The sequence below is a fragment of the Canis lupus genome, chromosome 24 (assembly GCF_048164855.1).
Source record: "Canis lupus baileyi chromosome 24, mCanLup2.hap1, whole genome shotgun sequence".
NCBI lineage: Eukaryota > Metazoa > Chordata > Mammalia > Carnivora > Canidae > Canis > Canis lupus.
Genome location: NC_132861.1, coordinates 35,676,018 through 35,697,496, shown reverse-complemented (window position 1 = coordinate 35,697,496; position 21,479 = coordinate 35,676,018). Strand labels below are relative to the sequence as shown.

The 21,479-nt window shown below is 46.4% G+C and overlaps 1 protein-coding gene across 7 annotated transcripts in view; it reads left to right on the top strand.

Moving 5' to 3' along the window:
- Positions 1-11,640, top strand: part of SLC25A37 (solute carrier family 25 member 37) — a 42,915-nt gene extending 31,275 nt beyond the window's left edge. For 4 of the 7 annotated variants that reach the window (XM_072796249.1, XM_072796253.1, XM_072796251.1 and 1 more), the window contains 3 exons: positions 3,867-4,095; positions 6,093-6,149; positions 8,014-11,640. In XM_072796249.1, coding sequence (XP_072652350.1) covers positions 3,867-4,095; positions 6,093-6,149; positions 8,014-8,534 — 807 coding nt within the window. In that variant the 3' untranslated portion in view covers positions 8,535-11,640. Of the gene's footprint in view, positions 1-3,866; positions 5,295-6,092; positions 6,150-8,013 lie in introns of those variants that run through there. The other 3 variants (XM_072796255.1, XM_072796256.1, XM_072796254.1) reach the window with 3 other exon arrangements.
- The last annotated feature ends 9,839 nt before the right edge of the window (positions 11,641-21,479 follow it).

The window sequence follows — 21,479 nt, the reverse complement described above, 5'->3', positions numbered from 1 at the left end:
ATCCTTTATTGTTATTAACAGTAATGATGGTCATAGACATTTAATTTTCTCAACCATTCTGTCACCAGAGGAAATGAAAGTAGGAAGAGTGTAAGATCCTGTCTTGCCCAGGGTCACAGCATAAGTGATGGGACCTGGTTCATCCCCATTCGCCCTATGCCGCCTCCTGCCTTATGCTCCTGCTTTTTATCAGGGGAAATTATAGGAAAAGGGCAGGGGAATACAAAGCTTTCTTTGCTCTAAAATATGAGCAATCTAAGTGTCTTTGAGAATTTAGTGCCGTAGGTAGCCACAGCTGTCCTGAAGAAGTAGGTGTGCCTCTTCCAAAGTGGGCACTTTGCACTTCCCATACTTCATTTGCCCCGGCCAGCAGGACACTTGGAGCAAAGTCAGGTGTCCTCTAGGTTGACCGTTTCACTTCTCCTTTGCTTATAATGTATCCTCCATTACTAAGCTACGTTGAATACATTGGAAACATTTTAGAATAGAAAACAGTTCAACCAAAGGTACAGTGACCCTGACCCCCATCCATTCCTGCCCTGCACTCCCCGAGAAGTGTGTGTCAGGTGTGCCAGGCAGCTACCTCGGGCTGGACCAGGGGGCGTTTTCACCAGTCTGTGGTAGAAAAGAAGGCCTAAAGTGGTGAGTTTTGGTTTTTTGTTTTTTTCTTTTTCAAGAGAGAGAGACTTGTGGGGAGGGGCAGAGGGAGAGGGATAAGCAAGCTCCATGCCCAGCACAGAGCCCACGTGGGGCTCACAACCCTGAGATCGTTACCTTAGCTGAAATCGAGTAGGACGCTTAGCCAACTAAGCCATGTGCCAACTAAGCCAGGTGCCCCAAGTGGTAAGTTTTTAATAAAGCTAAATTTAATTTACAGAATACTTTTATAATCAGAGGGAGTCTTTGCTTTTTTTTATTTTTTTTAAACATTAAAAATGTCCTTTCATAGAAAATGGTTGTAATGGAGGACATTGGTGATTGGTTGCTCATGTTGTTACTGTTTTATGCTTTCTTGGCAAAATGAAAAGTTGCCAGTGATGTGCCCATTTTCTTTGTGGTTTTTGTTAGCTGGTGAAATCGGAAAATTGACCATTAACTTTAAAAATTTATTTATTTTTTTAAATTCAGGTGTAGGGATCCCTGGGTGGCGCAGCGGTTTGGCGCCTGCCTTTGGCCCAGGGCGCGATCCTGGAGACCTGGGATCGAATCCCACGTCGGGCTCCCGGTGCATGGAGCCTGCTTCTCCCTCTGCCTGTGTCTCTGCCTCTCTCTCTCTCTCTCTGTGTGACTATCATAAATAAATAAAAATTAAAAAAAAATAAAACTCAGGTGTAGTTAACATACAGTGTCATATTAGCTTCAAGAGTGCAGTGTAGTGGGCAGCCTGGGTGGCTCAGTGGTTTTTGCGCAGGCTTCAGTCCAGGGCGTGATTCTGGAGACCCAGGATCGAGTCCCACGTCGGGCTCCCTGCATGGAGCCTGCTTCTCCCTCTGCCTATGCCTCTGCCTCTCTCTCTGTGTCTCTCATGAATAAATAAATAAAATCTTAAAAAAAAAAACAAAAAACGAGTACCATGTAGTGATTCAGCACTTCCGTATGTTACTCAGTGCTCATCACCGTAAGTGGACTCTTAATCCCCATCACCTAGTTCACCCATCCTCCCACCCCCCTCCCCTCTGGCAAACACCAGTTTGTTTTCTGTAGTTAAGAGTCTGTTTTTTTCTTTGCTGTTTGTCCCTTTTTTTTTCTCTGTTTGTTCATTTGTTTCTTAAATTCCACAGATGAGTGTTAATTTAGATCATTGGTTTTCACCCAGTTCCTCTGAGCCCTAGAATTACCGAGGGGATGGATGTCTCTGCCTCAGAGTGAGGAGAGAGCTGGGGGCCCTTCCCCCATTCCCAGCTGGAGAAATTCTTCTTCCATTTTGTATATTAGTTTTGGGTATGATTTTTGTTTGGTGGTGAAAGGATATCCCCGCCAACAGCCCTCCCTTCTGGGCTGTGCATGTGTTGAGGGGAGCCGAGGAAGGCATGCTGTTGCTTTTGCAGGACAGAACCAGGGTGGGTCTTTCACCTGGCAGACATTATCTCCTGTACCAGTCAGGGTTCTCCAGAGGCCAAACCAGGTGAGAGAGAGAGAGAGAGAGAGTGAGAGAGAGAGAGAGAGAGAGAGAGAGAATGTGTGTGCGTGTGTATGCAGATCCACTATACTACACAGGGTAATTTGTTTTACTCAAAGTCTAATGTAGTGATTGATTGATTGATTGATTTTTAAAGATTTTATTTATTCATGAGCGACACAGAGAGAGAGAGAGGCAGAGACACAGGCAGAGCGAGAAGCAGGCTCCATGCAGGGAGCCCGATGTGGGACTCGACCCCGGGACTCTAGGATCACGCCCTGCAGAAGGCAGGCACTAAACCACTGAGCCACCCAGGGATCCTAATCTAATGATTTAAATGTTGATCTCATCTAAAGAAATTCCTCCACAGAACATCTAGATTAGTGTGTGGCCATAGTTGGAGCCATTGTAAGTACCATGGTCTTGCCATGTTGACTCGTAGATGAACTGTCACACCTACTTCAGCGCCCTGGTAGTCTGATAGGGATAACAGAGGTGGGGAAAGCCGAGCTTCTGTCTCAAGCAGGCAGGGCTGCACACAGGAACAAATTAAGAACAAGACCGTTTGTATTTAAAAGTGCTAACTTCTGGGAAGCCCTGGTGGCCCAGCGGTTTAGTGCCGCCTTCAGCCCAGGGTGTGATACTGGAGGCCCAGGATCGAGTCCCATGTCGGGCTCTCTGCATGGAGCCTGCTTCTCCCTCTGCCTGTGTCTCTGCCTCTCTCTGTGTGTGAATGAATTTATTCTCATGAATAAATAAATAAAATAAAAAAATAAAATATTTTTTAAAAAATATAAGTGCTAACTTCTAAAGGCACAATGTAAAATATAGAGGAGATGTGAGATGAGGCCTGGAGGACCTTCGGGAGATGCCCAGTTGGGGCTGAACAAGAGCATTCAGAACTTTCAGATAAGTGAGGACACAGACTTTAGGACCAGAAGTGGAACCATAGGATAAGAATACTTACATGTGGGAGCACCTGGGTGGCCCAGCGGTTGAGCATCTGCTTTTGGCTCAGGTCGTGATCCTGGGGTCCTGGGATCGAGTCCCACGTCGGGCTCCCTGCATGGAGCCTGCTTCTCCCTCTGCCTGTGTCTCTGCCTCTCTCTGTGTGTGTCTCTTATGAATAAATAAACTGTTTTTTTAAAAAAGAATACTTACATGTGACTAGGTCTCTGAGTTTATTAAGGAATTCTTATGCATTGTTTCATTTGATGTTTGTGGCAATCCTGTTTTTTTAATTGGGGGTCCTGAGGTCCAGAGAGATTAAGGGATCAGGAGTCACACAGCTTGCCAGTGGCAGGGTACATATTCCTTTTTTTTCTTTTTTTTAGATTTTAGATTTTATTTACTTATTCATGAGAGAGGGAGAGAAGCAGAGACACAGGCAGAGGGAGAAGCAGGCCCCATGCAGGAAGCCCGATGGGGACTTGATCTCGGGACCCCGGGATCATGGCCTGAGCCAAAGGCAGACGCTCAACCTCTGAGCCACCCAGGTGTCCCCAGGGTACCTATTCCTATCCCAAATCTGCCCCCCACCTGTTCCCCCTCTCCTGGCTGTAATGAAATCCATGGGAATGTGTGTCTGTGAGGGAGGGAGTCCTCCAGGAAGGAGGGAAGAAATGTTTTCTTCACCGAGGAATCCTGTGAAACCGACAATGGACAGCTCTCTCTCCCCCGCCCCAGGTCTCCTTTTTCCTATCATCCTTGTTAACATCCACTGTTTTGTCTTCTTGCCCATCCCCAGACACGAATGCAGAGTTTGAATCCGGATCCCAAAGCGCAGTACACAAGCGTCTATGGAGCCCTCAAGAAAATCATTCGGACTGAAGGCTTCTGGAGGCCCCTGCGAGGCCTCAACGTGATGATGATGGGCGCAGGGCCGGCCCACGCCATGTACTTTGCCTGCTATGAAAACATGAAAAGGACTTTAAATGCCGTTCTCCACCACCAAGGAAACAGCCACCTAGCCAACGGTATTTTGAAAGCGTTTGTCTGGAGTTAGAGAGCTCTCTCCTTCAACAGACCCTTCCCCGGGGTTCTCCTCCCCGTGACCCAGCAGCCTGACGCCTCATCTCCGCCGCGCTTGCTTATGAATAAAGGACTCTAGAGTCGTGTGTGCACACACACCCAGACACACGCACGCACACACACACAGGCTTTTTCTGTTTCCCCTTCTTCGCTTTCTAAAGCCTGGGGGAAGTCGGTGACAGAGGTGTTTCAGTTTGCATTGTTGCGTGGGTTTTTCATTTTTTTTTCTTTTTAAGACATTGAAAAGCAGTTAATGATCAGATCTAGGAAAAAAAAAAAAAAACCCTGAATAGAAACAAAACTTTTCAATGCTGGATTCAAAAAAAAAAAAGTTATCTGGACAGCTTCTTTGAGACTATTTAAAAACTGGTTCAACAGGTCCCTGCAACGTCAAGATCTAACTAAGCTTTAAAAGGTCAAGAAGTTTTATGGCTGACAAAGGATTTGCTGCAGCGCAGGCCACCTTTCCCGTCTTAAGCCTCTGGGGATTTGGGGATTTCGACCCCATTCTCTTCTGTTGGTCTCTGGTCGAGGTTGCACATCTCTGCGAGCCCTGCGAGCAAGGGCTGGAGTGGTTTTCCTTTGTCGTTTTGAGGGAGCAGCGGGAGGGGGCTTGGGTCAGCAGGCGGCTCAGTGGTAGCTGCTCCTTCCCCCTCCTGTGGGTTTTGCTTTTGTTGGTTTTTCTTTGGGTATGGAAGGGGACTACGAAGAGCAGCGTAAGGTATCTTTATTTTAACAAAACTAATTTTTCAGCAACGAAGAGGTAGAGTGACCAGCGACAGCTTCCCCCCATTCTTTTTGTCCCACTAAGAGAGAACCCCAAAGCATCCCTTCCATCAGCAAACCCTGGTAATAATAACTACCTGGCTGGTTTGCAGACATTTATTTTGCTTTTTAAAAACAAAACAAAACCGGGTCCCTGGTTGCATTTATCAAGACAGCCCCAAAGGTCACACTCTGATGCTGTTCCCTGAGTGCGTGGCCTCGGGGCTTGCCTTTTGCTGAAACTGCCTCGTGTCATGGTTTAGTCCTGGGTCACTGAACCCCCTGTAGGCGGTTGGATGGAACACAGTTCTGCCCAGCGCTGTTACTGCTTTGCTGTGATGTATGCTGTGGTTGCACTTTGACCTTTCTGGTAGTAATTGTAAGTGTGTGTGGAGGGGGACGGGGGCTTTATATGCATTTCTGAAGCGTTATCCTGCTGTTGCTCATTCCTTCCCCCTTCTGGTGCTAATCTTAATTGCTGAGCAGTGTCACCTGTCTAGGGAGGAAACCCAAAGCCAAAAGCCAGATTCCAGGCCTGAATTAGACTTTTAAAGTTCCTGGTTCTTGAAGCCAGGCGAGATGAGAGCCTGAGATGGGGTCTGCCGTCTGAGACAAGTCACAGCTTTGCAGACCAACCCTGGAAACCTGCCGTATGCAGAGCTTCCTGACGTGTGCTTCCCTTGCCTGTTTTCTTGAAAATGCCTGGATTTTATTAAGGGTTTTTTTCTTTTTGAATTTCTTTTTGTCCTCCCCTCTTAGCTGTGTATATAATCGCATCCCCTTTGCTTGCCCCAGCTTGAGGGCAGATAAATTAATCTGTAGACAAAGGTGAGGGGACAGGAGAGAATTAAAACCTGGGCAGTTGTCCACTGGGAAGAGCCACAAGGTGTGGCTCCTGGGTACCATCTGATGTCAGCGGGTCTAGCCTTGCCTGGCAGTGACTACAGATCTGCAAGATGAAAATATGGCTCATGGCATCTGTGTTATTGTTCCCATTTTCCCCAACAGTTCAATCATCACTTTACGTTTTGAGGAGTCAGTGCTCACCTGGGTGCAGCCGATCATAGATTTTGCTTCTTAGAAAGCTCTCCTACAGCGTTCCGTCTGATTTTAGGTTCCAGGAACTTCCTCAGAACGCCTGGTCCCAGAGGGTAATTTTCTGAAGTTTGTTTTGCAGGGATAGCTGGGAGTATGGCCACCCTGCTCCACGATGCGGTAATGAATCCAGCAGAAGGTAATGCTTTATGGTCCCAGGGAATGGCAGGAGGGGATGTGCAAAGGGGCAGGAAAAACTGTGGTGGTGGGGACAGAAGGTCGGGCCAGGGGACTTCCAGTCAGGATAAGCAGAATTCTTTACCACGTTAGCAAAGGCCTTGAAAAGGGACTGAGCATTTGAGCTTATGGTGTAGGTCCTGATCCCTTGAACAGAGAGTGGGACTATGATCCGGGGAGACCAACAGCGTTAGCATCTCCTCGGAGCACCTCCTGGGAGCACGTTAGGAATGCTAATTCTAGTCCCACCCCAGACCTGCTAAATCAGAATCTCTGGGAGTAGAGACAGGGAGTCTGTTTTAACAAGCTCCCTTGGCTAGTCTTTGGCACTCCTCTAAAACCTGTGTGTACATGTAATGTACGTATACACACAGACACACACACACACACACACACACACACACACACACCCTCTGACCCTTGTTAACCTTTATCAATCCTAGACAAATTTAGGGGGAAGCCGTCAAAGGCCATTCATTAGGGCTTGGGTTCAATTTGCTTTTTTAAAAGAAATCTGAAATTCTGACCATTTCTAACCTACACAGTTGTAGAGAGAAGAGTGTCGGGAATGCCCACGTGTGCCTTACTCTCCTCATGAATTAACCTTTGGCCGTCCCTGTCGTAGCCAACTCCTCCCACGTTACTTTTTATTTTATTTTTTATTTTGATTTTTGGGAGCACTGGGAAACAGTTGTCAGCTGTGCAGACTGGAGTCCTTAGCCGACTCGTGTCCTCACAGTGAGGGGCTTCAGTGGGGCCTTGTCCTGGGCATCCCCTCCGCAGAGTTATTCCCTGTGTGCCATGCATATGACTGTCCTCCTTTGTCCCCATCTGAAAATGGTCCCTTGCCAGAAGGGAAAATTCAAGGTAGAACATCAACATTTCAAGTCTTGTGTTAGGAGTTTTTGTCTTTTAAGGTTAAAATTCCTAATTTGCTCTCAGTTGCCTCCCATCCCCTAGCAGACAAAGGACTTGTTCTGACCTGCAGGGATGTGATGGGTCAGGCTGGAAGAGGTGGGCTTCTGTTCTTGTGTGTTTAAGGCAGTGCATACAGGGACCTGGTTAGTGACCAGTTAATTAGCCCATGGCAACCAGGCAAGAATTCTTTTTCTACTTTTAAAAGAGAAATAAGTGAGGTCCAACTTCCTATCTTGTCTTTGTCGTATTGACCCAAGGACTTCATTTCTTGAAAAACAAAGCAAAGCACCTTGTATGTGTTCACCTGGCCATGTGTGGGGGCTGTTATTTCTCAGGCCCCAGCTAATGCCCGGTTGCCTCCTGTTCCTTTGAACCAGCCAGGCTCTTCACTGGAGTTTGTCCTGAATCCGGGCTGACTTAATGCCAGTGTTTCTCCCAAGAGCCCTGTGACACACAGAGGCTGTAAATGCTGTGTACAGGCCACGTGCAGAGAATAAAAGACGGGACACCTGTGCAGCTGGGGTGGCAGAGAGGCAGGCAGAGGGACCAGAGAGCAGGATTTAGTTCTGCTGCAGGTGCAATGCTGGAGGCCTCCGGGCCCCAGGGGGATCAGATCAGTGGTGAATCTAGTCTGAAGTGGTTGCCCAATTCGAGGACCTCCTTACATGGGCTTCAGGCAGGGGGTGACCCAGCACAGGGTCCCAGGGCCACATTGGTAGGCAGGAGTGCCTGGAGCTGGCTCTGGTGTCTCAGGATGGGGCTGCGTGTGTGCTAGCTCTCTGGGACCTGTTACCAGTGTGTCTAAACTTGCTTGTTTCTCTTTATGGCTTGGCTTCCCCTCTCACTCCGACCTGGGGTGGGGCCAAACCCAACCAACCACCCATTGACTGCCGGCGGCCTGACCACAGTTGTGAAGCAGCGCATGCAGATGTACGACTCACCACACCGGTCGGCCCTCAGCTGCATCTGGACGGTTTGGAGGACCGAGGGCTTGGGGGCCTTCTATCGGAGCTACACCACGCAGCTGACCATGAACATTCCCTTCCAGTCCATCCACTTCATCACCTATGAGTTCCTGCAGGAGCAGGTCAACCCTCACCGAAGCTACAACCCGCAGTCCCACATCATCTCGGGCGGGCTGGCCGGGGCCCTCGCTGCCGCTGCCACCACCCCCCTGGACGTCTGTAAGACGCTCCTCAACACTCAGGAGAACATGGCCCTCAACCTGGCCAACATCAGCGGCCGGTTGTCGGGCATGGCCAACGCCTTCAGGATGGTGTATCAGCTCAATGGCCTCTCCGGCTACTTCAAAGGCATCCAGGCACGTGTCATCTACCAGATGCCCTCCACTGCCATTTCCTGGTCTGTCTATGAGTTTTTCAAGTACTTTCTCACCAAGCACCAGCTGGAGAATCGAACTCCATACTAAAGGAACAGGCTGTGGGCAGTGATTCCAGAATCTTTTATTTTTAAAAGGCTTTCCCTGCCTGCTTCCCTTCTCTTGTCCTCATACTTGGTTGAGGTTATCTTGGCAGGAGGTTTGCAGGGGTGGGGGGCCCTCTGCTCCCTGACGCCTCAGGGGACAATGGGACAGCCGCTTACCGGAAGGCCGTCCTCAGGGACATCCGAGGTGGTAGATGGGGAAAGACTTTGGAAGGGGAGCGAGGAATGGCTTTTGCTCTCCGTCCCCTCGACAGGAATGTAGCTTTTCTGCCTCACTGTAGCAGTCTCCTGCCCTAGAATCAGCTCCCACGGGAGGGGAGGAAATGTGCAGTGACTGGAAACATTAAAAACAGAATTCTGTACATAAAAGTTCTAGTACACAGTCGAAAATAGATGGATAATGTTTATCCTTTATTTTTCTATGTAGAAGTTTTTGGCGGGGTGTGTGTGTGTGTGCCAGCGTGTGTGTGCAGATCAGTGGTACAGCTGGGAGTATCGGCTGTTCTTTAAAAAAAGAGAGGGCTGGATTCTAACATTGGGTTAAGTAATAAAAAGGCGCCAAAGTGATAAATTGCTGAACGTGGCCTAAAATTGTGTGGAGCCCCCAGATGGCAGTTTCACTTGAATGTAAAATAATAAAGTTTCTATTTTGAAGTTCTCTTTTCGTGGGGGTAAAAGGTACGTTGAAAACAAAATCCAAATGATGATGTATTACTTCCAGTTACTTCTTTTCTCCTTTTATTCAATCAGTCACCTTCATGTGCCTTTTCCCTCTGTCTTTCCTGAAAATTCCAGGACCAAAGACCTGGCCCTGGAGTGTCTTCTCTCGCTGTCAGCACACACGTGTGCACACATCATGTGGCAGGATGGGTTGCGTTGGAGGCCAGCGGCCCCCAGTAGGATCGGGATACCTACTGACACCATTCCCTTCTTCGTTGTGAATGATGCGAGTGTGTGCCACTCTGGGCCAGCACTTAGCAGCTCTTGACATGCCAATCTTTTGTTACTTGTTGGGCAGGCAATGGGGGTAAGTCCTACCTTTATCCTAGGACTTATTTCTGCTTTAGCCTTTAACTCCGGCACTCCAGATAGTCTCGTTTTTGTGCGCGCGTGTGTGTGGACTAAATCCGTTTCCCTGTGTGGTTTCAGGGATTTTTGAAAAGCCTAGCAAGTATGTTGATGGCTTTTGTCCATCCCTCTGTTCACCATGAGCTCACCTGTCCTGTCACAGAGACTCTCGCCTCGCAGGGAGGGACTGAGGTCGGATCCTCTGGCCAAGTTCAGCTGCGGAAGCGAGGCCCAGACCCTCGTGCACAAGTCAAGCCGCCTCTCCAGAGCTGGCTGCAGCCTCACTTATCTGCATCAGCTGAGGACTCCAGGCCTAACTGCCTTGTTTTCTGAAATGGTACATCCGAGCCAGATGCTCACTAAGAAAAATGCAAGCTTGTTTCCTCTGGCCACGCCCTTTGATTGGCTGCCAGGCATCTCCAAGGGAAGACCAAGTGGCTTCACGGTTTCCTTCTGGAGCCCTTTAAAAATGAGTAGGAAGCACACGTATGTTCAATCTGGTGGGCCTAGCCCTGACCTTCGGCCTTTGCCCTTTGCCCCTCACCTTCCACAGGGTCAATGCAGTGCACCTCACTGAGATCCCCACCCAGACTCCTTTGGAGGCTATTACTCCTGCAAAGAACTCAAAGTGGCACTGGGACAGTTTTCGTCTTGCACCCTGCATACTGCCTCCAGGAGTAGTTTTGAGATCAGAGACAGGACGGTGCCATATCGGGCAGCTCCCACTCGTGACCCCTGAGCAGGACCTTGACTCCTGGGCTGGGAGGTCTCGGCTGCTGACCTGTCCTACTTTGGAGCTGACCACTCCCACTCCCTCACCTTCCTCCACCCAGTCAGAAACCAGTTGCAGGATGCCTCTGTCCCACCTGGGGGTGCCAAAAGCCCATGGAAACCATGGTGCTCCGGGAAGTATTTGCATCTTCTAAAACATGCTGTGCGTTACTGTGAAATTCTGCAAAAGGAAGACAATTATAATTCTAAAATAATTATCCAACCGCTGTTTTTCATCCTCTTAAGATATGCCACACTGCTGCAAAATATTCTTTCCTATGGGGTTTTGTTTTCGATGGTATTGAGAAAAGAAACTGTTCACTTCTCTAGGAAAACTCCTTTGGGTGAGGGATGCAAGAAGGAGAGGCAGGGAGTGGGTTTGAAAGCTCTGTGGACTGAGCTGGAAGGTCTGGGAAATGGGGGGGGGGCACTCATCCTGCCTCCCCACCGCCCCGGACCGTCCTGAGCCTGGATGAGCCATGTATCTGAAAGTTTTGAAAGTTGTGAAGCACTGAACAAATGTAAGTTGTCTTAATTTTATGGGAATTAATTTTCCCCCTTTGAGCTCCAAAGTTTGTGTTCTTGCGCCGTGCAGGCTGCAGTCCAGTTATCAATAGTGACTTTGACATTGAGAAGGAACTAAATGGGAAGGTGTCCTCACCCCACCCCGGTGATGATCACCTTAACGTAATCATGGCATGTGCTTGTTCGTTCGTGTCTTTGGGGTGATGTCCGCAGCCGGGCAGTGCCCCTTGAGTGCAGTGCTCAGTCACTGCGTGGGCATACAGGCATGAACTCCTATGCCCAGACCGTGGTGTGAGATTCAGTCCCTTGTAGAACAGGGTTTTATTAACTTTGTATTGAATCTAGCTATTTACTGGCCTCCATCCTGTGTGTTTTCTGTTTGTTTGTAATGATGTCTTATTCCAAGCACTGTCCTCCAAAGTCCCCCCTCCAAAGCTTCATCTCTAGCACGTTGTTATGCCAATAAGGTTTTATTTAACTTTATTTAAGGATGATTGTGTCTGTTAAATGCGGATGTACTGCTGCTTCCTACCTGTAAGATGCACAGTGTAGAAGGGTGAGCAAGTATTGTTTCTTAAATGCCTGTAGTAAATAGCACAGTTTCTGCCTCCAATTGTTGCCAGCTCTCTGGAACAGGGACAAATGTGTGTTTATGTGTGGGGATATTTCAGATTTGCTGCTACCATTGTGACACTGGAGCTAGAGAAAATAAAGCCTTGATCTTTGAAGTGTTGTGGGCTCTGTGGTGGGAATATTGAAAAGAGGAGAGTGGATGGGGAGAAGGAGGCTGATCCATGGGGCTGGTGCTTAGTCCAGCCTCACTCATGCAAAACCAGATCCATGGCTGGGATAGAAAATGCCCTTTCAGCATTCCTAGAAATGGAAGCAGATCACTATGTTGGGCAGCTGAGGGACGGTCACATCATCATGCCAAAGCAAGGGCTGAGAGCCACCTCTCGCTTTGATCTCCACCCTGGGGAGGGTGGGAGTTTTCTTTCCTAGTGTGGGAGTGTGAGGGTGACAGGCTGTGAGGATATGGGATGCACAGACCTGGTACCTGGAATGTGCCTGTTTCACGCTTTGTGTTGGGGGGGGGGCATGTGTGCGCATGTACCTCCCCCACCCCCACCCCTCTTAGAAGTTCAGTGAGGGTCCCTCTTCATGGAAGGCCCAAGAGCAACTAGATTCCTCACATAATTCCTGAAGATCACAGGTTAAGCCAGATACCTAACCTTTTCTGGAGGTAGGAGAGGGGTGGAGAGAGACCTCAGACCCTTTTGAAAAGCCAGGGACAGGTCTTGACTCTTCACAAAGCTCGGAGGTCAGAGAACCTACTTGCAGCATCACCACTGAAGGCCATAGCAAGGGTGAAAAGTCAAAATCGAGGGCAGACCTGAGAACCAGCCATGGGCAAGGGTGCGTGAAGTAGGGAAAGGGATTGGAGATTGTGGAACACTCGAGGTAAACTGGAAGCTGTGGCCTTTTACCAAAGGCCAACCCGAGCTTCTCAAAGCAGATCTGTGGCTTGTGGTTGCTTCCACTCCTCTGGGGTGGGTGGCAGACATGGGGGCAGGGGGCTGTTTCCAGAGCATACATGTCCATCCTCCTCTGTGTGCCCCATGAAGTCCATCTGCCACCCAGGCTGGAGTCCATCCCGTAAGCAGAGCACCGTGTCTGGGGCCTTGGGGAAAACAGCCAAGTATACCCTGTGGTTCCTGCCCTGTCCAGCCTTAGGCAGCCCAATAGGGGAACATAAGGGAATACACAGAGGTAAAACAGTAACGTAATGCCGCTGGGTCAAACTCCATGGCCATGATTTTCCTGGCCCTCTTATTCATGACTCTGTCCCCACTGGTAGTTTGCTAGAGCCAGCCCCTGCACCCAGCTCCCTGGGGCAGACTCTAAATTTCCTGCCAGCTTCCTGTGCCATGCTGTCATGCTGCTATTTTGAAATCAGGGATGGCAGGAATATTTGCACCACAGAAATAGGCATGCGCTACAAGTCAGGGCTTTTTTCTTACCAGCTTGCCAGTCTGCTACAGCTGGCGCACAGCCCAATGCTCAGCACATGGCAGGTGCTTGGAAAATGTGTGCTGAGAGAAACTTTTCATCTTCTACCGGTTCCCCTTCTAGTGCTGGACCCTCCAGTTCTGCCCATGGCAGAGGCCCTGTTCATCCCAGTGGACCCTCTCCAGCACATCCATGCTCCTCAGATGCCAGCCCTAGAAAAGCCATCAAGGGAAGCAGGTTCCTTTCCTGCTGGGCCTAGGTCTCCTTTCTATCTGAGTTCTCGGGAGAGATGCCAGTCCTACCCACGAGAGCAGTCTTAGGGAACAAACAGCTCCAAGAAGAATGTAACAGGCCCAGAGTTGTGCAAGAGAGAGACAACCACTGGGAGGGTGTGCAGGTGGGCTGGTACTGCTCACAGGGGAATGAAGAGTGGTCTTTGGTCTGAGGCAGAGGCAGCCGTGGGCTAGGAGTGATGAATGCAACTAGAGAGAACAACTTAGTGTGTGGCCATCTGAGCATTGTAGGGGGTGCTCCAGTGGTAAGCTGCAAATCGGAGCTTTGACTGCCATCAGGAGTTTGACCTTGAATCAGTAGGTGATGTGGAGCCATTAAGGGTCTTGGAGCAGAGGGCACCGTGAGCTCGGCTTTAGGAAGAGTCTCTGGCAGGAGTGGACAGGATGAGGTGGAGAAGGAATACTGCGGCCACAGTATTGGTGCCACAGTGAAACCACCAGAAGTGGGATAATGAAGGGAATGGCAAGGTGACCAGAACAGAGTGCATGTAGCAGATAAGCGTGTAAAAGTGGGATCTACAGGGCTTGGGGGCAGGGTGCACGTGACTGTACGGAAAGATGAGAACGAGAGCTCACTGTCTGAGAGCAGGGGCGGTGTCAAGGGGGGGACTTGGCCGAGAGGAATAGCAGGTGGTGGCAGAGAAGGTACCTTGTCTCTACGTTCAGCCTCTCCTCCAGCATGCACAATACCAGAGCTTTGAGCTCTTAGCTAAGAGCTGCCTCTTTAGCTCCCCTCTCCTGGCTTCCATTTTCCCGCCCTCCTTCGGGTTGTCCACCTTGACTACCATCCCCTGGCTTCAGTTCCTTTCTGGGCCACCTAGCGATGGCTGCTCGGGAAGCTTCTGCCTTTGCACCTCCTGTCTCTCTTCCCTCTTTTGGTGCTGGCCTGCCTTCATAGCTTCAGCTGGCCCCTTGAGAAAGATGGTTCCCAGATGTGGGATATAGCACCTCGACTTCTCTCCTGAGCTCCAGATCTAAATGTCCAGGTGCCTGCTGGGTATCCTCCAAATCTTAACATTTGTACCCTAGTTCCAAGAGACTCCTGCCCCCTGCTGCCAGAGGCTTACTGTGCTACTCACTTGCTCAAAACCTTCCAAGGCTCCTCATTGCCCATTGAATTTAAGAATAGGCTCTCCTACATATGCCAGTACCTGATTTAGCTTCCTGTGTGAATGAATAAAGAGAAACAGGATAGGATAGCAGGATAGATGTATGAGATCTCAGGTCTCAATCCCAAACAGAGCAGTGCTGCCTTCTTTCCAGAACTTTTTTTCTAAATTTTATTTTATTTAAATTCAGTTAATTAACATATTATGCATTATTAGTTTCAGAGGTAGAGGTCAGCACTTCATCAGTTGCATATAACACCCAGTGCTCATTACATCACATGCTCTCCTTAATTCCCATCACCCAGTTACCCCATCCCCCACCCCCTCCCATCCAGCAACCCTCAGACTGTTTCCTATGATTAAGAGTCTCTTGTGGTCACATTCAATGCAATCCCTATCAAAATACCATGGACTTTCTTTTTAATTAATTTTTATTTTTTTAAAAGATTTTATTTATTCATGAGAGAGACAGAGAGACAGGCAGAGACATAGGCAGAGGGAGAAGCAGGCTTCATGCAGGAAGCCCGATGTAGGACTCGACCTGGGGACCCTGGGATCACACCCTAAGCCAAAGGCAGACACTCAACCACTGAGCCACCCAGGTGTCCCTGGTGACCATGGACTTTCTTCAAAGAGTTGGAACAAATAATCTTAAGATTTGTATGGAACCAGAAAAGACGCCAAATAGCCAGAGGTATGTTGAAAGAGAGAACCAAAGCTGGGGGCATCACAATGCCCGACTTCAAGTTGAATGACAAAGTTGTGATCATCAAGACAGCATGGTACGGGCACAAAAGCAGACACATAGATCAATGGAACAGAATAGAGAACCCAGAAATGGACGCTCAACTCTGGTCAACTCATCTTCAACAAAGCAGGAAAGAATATCCACTGGAGAAAAGACAATCTCTTCAATAAATGGTGTTGGGAAAATTGTACAGCCACATGCAGAAAAATGAAACTAGACCATTCTCTTAACCACACACAAAGAAAAGCTCAAAATGGTTGAAAGATTTAAATGTGAGACATGAATCCATAAAAATCCTAGAGGAGAACATAGGCAACAACTTTTTGAACTTGGCCACAGCAACTTCTTGCAAGACACAATCTATGAAGGCAAGGGAAACAAAAGCAAAAATGAACTATTGAGACTTCATCAAGATAAAAAGCGTTTCCACAGCAAAGGAAACAGTCAACAAAACTATAAGACAACCTACAGAATGGGAGAAGATATTTGCAAATGACCTATCAGATAAAGGGCTAGTATCCAAGATCTATAAAGAACTTCGCAAAGTCAACACCCAAGAAACAAACAATCCAGTCATGAAATAGGCAGTAGACATGAACAGATATTTCTCTAAAGAAGACCTACACATGGCCAACAAGCACATGATTAAATGATCCATATCACTTGCCATCAGGGAAATACAAATCAAAACCACAATGAGATACCACCTCACACCAGTGAGAATGGCTAAAATTAACAAATAGGAAACAAATGTTGGCAAGGATGAGAAGGGGGAACGCTCTTGCACTGTTGGTGGGAATGCAAGCTGGTACAACTACTCTGGAAAACAGTGTGGAGATTCCTCAAGAAGTTAAAAATAGAGCTATCCTATGACCCAGCAATTGCACTACCAGGTATTTACTTCAAAGATACAGATGTAGTGAAATGATTGGGACATCCACACCCCAATGTTCATAGCAGCAATGTCCACAATAGCCAACTGTGGAAGGAGCCACGATGTCCTTTGACAGATGAACAGACAAAGAAGATGTGGTATATGTACACAATGGAATATTACTCAGCCATCAGAAAGGACGGATATCTACCATTTGCTTTGATGTGGATGGAACTGGAGGGTATTATGCTGAGTGAAATAAGACAATCATTATATGGTTTCACTCATATGTGAAATATAAGAAATAGTGAAAGGGACTATAAAGAAGAGGAGGGAAACTGGGGAAAAATTAGAGAGGAAGACAAACCACAAGAGACTCCTAACTCTGGGAAAGAAACAAAGGGTTGCTTTGTTTTGAAGGGGAGGAAGATGGGGATGGGGTAACTGGGTGACAGGCACTAAGGAGGGCACTTGATGGGATGAGCACTGGGCATTACACTATATGTTGGTTAATTGAATTTAAATAAAATATTTTTTTAAAAAAGAGTCTCTTATGGTTTATCTCCCTCTCTGATCTCATCTTGTTTTATTTTTCCCTCCCTTCACCTATAATCCTCTGTTTTGTCTCTTAAATTCCATAAGTGACATCATATAATTGTCTTTCTCTGATTGACTTATTTCGCTTAGCATAATACCTTCCAGTTCCATCCATGTCATTGCAAATGGTAAGATTTCATTTTTGATGGCTGAGTAATACTCCATTTTGTATGTGTGTGTATCTGTATCCATTGTGTGTGTGTATGTATATATTTATATTTATCTATATATATCACATCTTTATCCATCCATCTGTTGGTGAACAGATGGACATCTGGTCTCTTTCCATCATTTGGCTATACAGATCTTTGTTCCCATTGGAATGTCCTCCTCCCTCTCCTGCTTCTTCCCTACCTCCTCTCTCTACCCATCAAAGTCTTATATTTAAGATGTCCTGATGATGGCATTTCTTACTCCATTGGAAAGTTCTTCCTGTCTCTCATATGAAATGTGATCTCTCTCTTTCTCTCTTCCTTGTCAGTACCTGGCCTAGAGCCACTGGGGCCTACCTTGCTTTGCACTTTTGCTACCATCTGTCCAGGATGTGTGCCCCATGAGAACAAAAACTGCTGTTCATTCATTCTTTTCTCCACAGCACCCCCCCCATCCTATCATGTCCCTCATTCTGCATAAGAGCAACAATCATTAGCTGTATTTAGCAAACTTCTGAAGTCCTGTAGAGTTTGGAATGCCTATGGGATATCAGAGGTGGAGATACCTACTCAGAAGGAATAACAATATTGGTGCTCAGGAGCAAAGCTGGAACTGGGGCTAAGGATTTGACAGTTACCTGAAGGGATGTGGTGGCAAAAGCCATGCACACAGATGAGAACTCCAAGAGAGAACAAGAACTTTCTGGAATGCTCAGATTTAATAATGAAAAAATTAGGAACTGGGAGACACTCGAGTGGTTGGAAAACCATGAAGGTCGCCAAGAGCTGAAGCTTTTCAGAAGGAGGAGGTGTCATCAGTTCTACCTGCTTATGTGTGGTGGGGAAACAACTGAAGCAATTAAAAATTTCCACATTTTTCTCCTTGCTCTTGTCCTTGGTTTGTTCCCCCCCCCTTTACTCTTGTCTTTACTAGTTGCCTTATAAATCCCACCTTTGCCAAGTTCACCTGCTTTCCCTCCCAGCGCCATTCCTAACGTATCTGACATAATATTCCCGTAGGTGATATTTAGGTACTCAAAATTGCACATCTTAGGATTGTTCATGATTGTTCATGAAATTCAAAAGCTGGAAACAAACGATATCTATCAAGAAGTCAGATAATTTGTAGAACATCCAGGCTATCCCAGTAGTTTAGTGGGAAGGAAGAAAATTTCATGAGGGGTCTCCAGCCAGACACCATATTTAAAGTACAGACTCCCCAGTACATTTATACAATTTGAGAATACTTCCAAACTTACTTCTCTGGCTTTGCCTCCTACAAGTAATATTTCGGGGAACATGTGAGCTTTTGCTTTGGTAAATGTATGGCTATGAGATGATACTTTAGAATTCCAGTTTTCTGCCGATAGGGCTTCATTAGGAAGCTCTTTGCTGATGTTATTATTTACCCATGGTGGTCCTGATCTTTCATTTTCCATTGTAGGTGGGGCACCTGGTGAGAACCACTGGTGGCTTTGCTGAGTGGGCAAAGTGCCACCCTAAGAGGGACAGCCTAGCCCATGTTCACTGTTATCTGAAACTCCTCTGTGGGAAGAAAAGATAGAAATCCAGGTGATCCACTGTTTTTGTCTTTGACCCAGGGCATTTGAGGCCTGCCATTGCTTTAGAATCCTCATGAATTTCTATTGTTGTGAAGGACTCACTGCTGACAGCCTTTACTAAAAAGCAGAACCCAACTGAAGCTTCGTGAAGCCCAGAGTGACAGAAGTGACCCACTGTGGATATGTGGGTTCCCCATTATTGTCACACTGGCCCTTGTGGCTGCCTTTAGGCAAGAGGTAGCTTAAAAAAAAGAAATAAAGAGTAGTTCTGAGAACGTTTGCTCTCTTCTGTTTCTGGACTTATGGAAATAGATTCTGGCTTTCTACTGAAAAATGAGAATATCCTCCTGGTGGACGCCTTTAGCTCAGGATGACAGGTGTCAGACATGTTTCCTGAGAGTCATATATTTACCTTAATGCAACCATGTGAGTGAAATATTTCAGCAAATTGTCTCCCTTTAGCTAATTGTGTCTGTGCAAAGTTTGGAATAAAATAATAGGCAAACTTCAATGAAAAACCCATAATGCCCTTTTTCTGGAGTACTGGGCTTCACGAGGTTTTAATGGGTACTGCTTTGTAGTAAGTACTTTCCATAATGAGAATCCTAGGTGAAAAAAATACCTAAGGATTCAAGGCAATGACCAAACTTCAACTGCTTTGGGTCCCAGACTGAAAAAACATCACCAGCCTAAAAGCTGGTAAGACCCGAAGGCTCACAACTTTCTTTGCTTCTTGCTTATTTTCTAGCATTTCCAGTGATCTCATTCATGATTTAGTTTATGTCCATAATAGGGGAACTTTATGGTCAGTTCATGGTATTCAGGCAGGATCCTGGATCTGATGGCCAAGTGTAGTGTATGATCCTCACTTGCCTCCCCTCAAACTCATGACATGAGTGACATCTGGGTGAATGATACAGGAGTCATGGCTAATGGTACTGCAAGGGCAATTATACTGAGAGGAGCAGCCAGGAAAAGAGAAAAGAGAAAAGAGAATGTTCTAGATGGAAAGATTGTACCAGACCCTGAGACTATTATTCATCGTGATAGAAAAACTTCCTTCACGCAGAATGGAATCTGAGGTCCTAAGCTTCATGATGTTCCAATGAGCGAGGGTTGTCAAATGTATGTCAAATGTTCTTAAATTCCTAGTGTCATGCTTCATCTGAACCAGCTTCTTATTTTGAAGAGATTGTTTTTGTTGGTTTGGCTTAGATAAAAATCTTTGTTTATTGACGCTCTCTTGAATGTCCACCTTGGCCTCTGTAAGGCTTGTGTTTTTAAGATCAGCGAGTTTCTAAAAACCAGATTTGAAAAGCATACAATTATCTTATGGTGAATACTAATACATGGATAATTTTATTTGTTGTTATAATGAAGTAATTTATTTGCTCTGGTCCATTTTAACCATTGAGCACATAGCAGATGGGTCAGCATATCCAAAGGTCTGGATGCTAGTCCTGGAGCTCACTAACTGGTTGGACAATCTTGAGTGGCCTTGGCCATATCATTTAATCTCTCTGGTCTGTAGTTTCCTCATCTGCAAAGTGAAAGGAGTAGGCCAGATGTCCTGTAATAGTTCCTTCAGCTGCAGTAGCCTCTGTTCATATAGTATAGGCTCCACCTTGTCTCTAAGTCTATAATCAAAAGTATGATTACATGCTTTTTATATGAGATTGGAAAGAGAATCTCCACAGACCTTTTAGCCTGCCTGCCATAAAGAATCATTCATTATCATTTTTCTTTACTACTATTCACTTCTCGTTTCCTATACAATCAAATATAAACATCCAGAAAATTGGTATAGGAAAATGATGGATGTTCAGTGTATTTCACATCCTTCTCTGTAATAGGCTTTTAACTGCTACATCTCTGTGCAACTGTAATTAAATAACTGGTTTACCTATATGTCTATCTAAATTCTGAGTGCTGGGATCCCTGGGTGGCGCAGTGGTTTGGCGCCTGCCTTTGGCCCAGGGCGTGATCCTGGAGACCCAGGATCGAATCCCACATCGGGCTCCCGGTGCATGGGGCCTGCTTCTCCCTCTGCCTATGTCTCTGCCTCTCTCTCTCTGTGACTATCATAAATTTAAAAAAAAAAAAATTAAAAAAAAATTCTGAGTGCTGACTCTTCCTCTGTGTTGAACTCTAGGCTCTGCACAATGCCTGAAACAAAATAGGTCATAATGTATCAAGTGCCTGCAACTTCCGGAATGTGATAGTAGTAATGCCCTTATTTTCACCTAGTATATGCCTATAGGAAGACACAATGTAGTTTTTCTGTGGCTTTTTTTTAAATTGTAGAGACTGTTTAAACTTAAAATTAGACATGGGGGTTTTAAAAAAGATTTTATTTATTTATTCATGACAGACAGACAGACAGACACACACACACACACAGAGGCAGAGACACAGGCAGAGGGAGAAGCAGGCTCCATGCAAGGAGCCTGACATGGGACTGGATCCCGAATCTTCAGGATCACACCCTGGGCTGAAGGTGGCGCTAAACTGCTGGGCTACCGGGGCTGCCCTATATTCGGTTTTTAAGAACAATTTTAGGTTCACAGTAAAGTTGTGAAGAAGATAGAGAGTTCCCATATACCACCTTCCCCACACATGCACAGCCCCCCCTCATTATTTTTTAAAAGATTTTATTTATTTGAGAAAGAGTACAAGTGGGCAGAGGGAGAGGGAAAAACAGACTCCCCGCTGAGCAGGGAGCCCGATGTAAGGCTCAATCCCAGGACCCTGACTCTTAATTGACTGAGCCAACCAGGCGCCCCAAGCACCCCTCATTACTAACATCCCACCAGAATGGTACATTTGTTACAATTGATAAATGTATATTGACACATTAATATCTCCCAAAGACTGTAGTTTACATTAGGGTTCATTCATGGTGTCGTACATTCTATAGGTTTGGACAGATGTATAATGACATGTGTCCATTATTATAGTATCATACGGGGTAGTTTTGTTAGCTTGAAAATCCAATGTGCTCTACCTATTTATCCTTCCCTCCCCTAATTTCTGGCAACTACTGATCTATTTACTATTTCCATAATTTGCCATTTCTAGAATGTCCTATACTTGGAATCATATAGTATGTAGTCTTTCAGAGAGGCTTTCTTTCACTTAATTAATATACATTTAAATCATTAGTTAATTAATTAATATACATATTAAATCATATAGTATGTATGTATGTATGTAGTATGTATG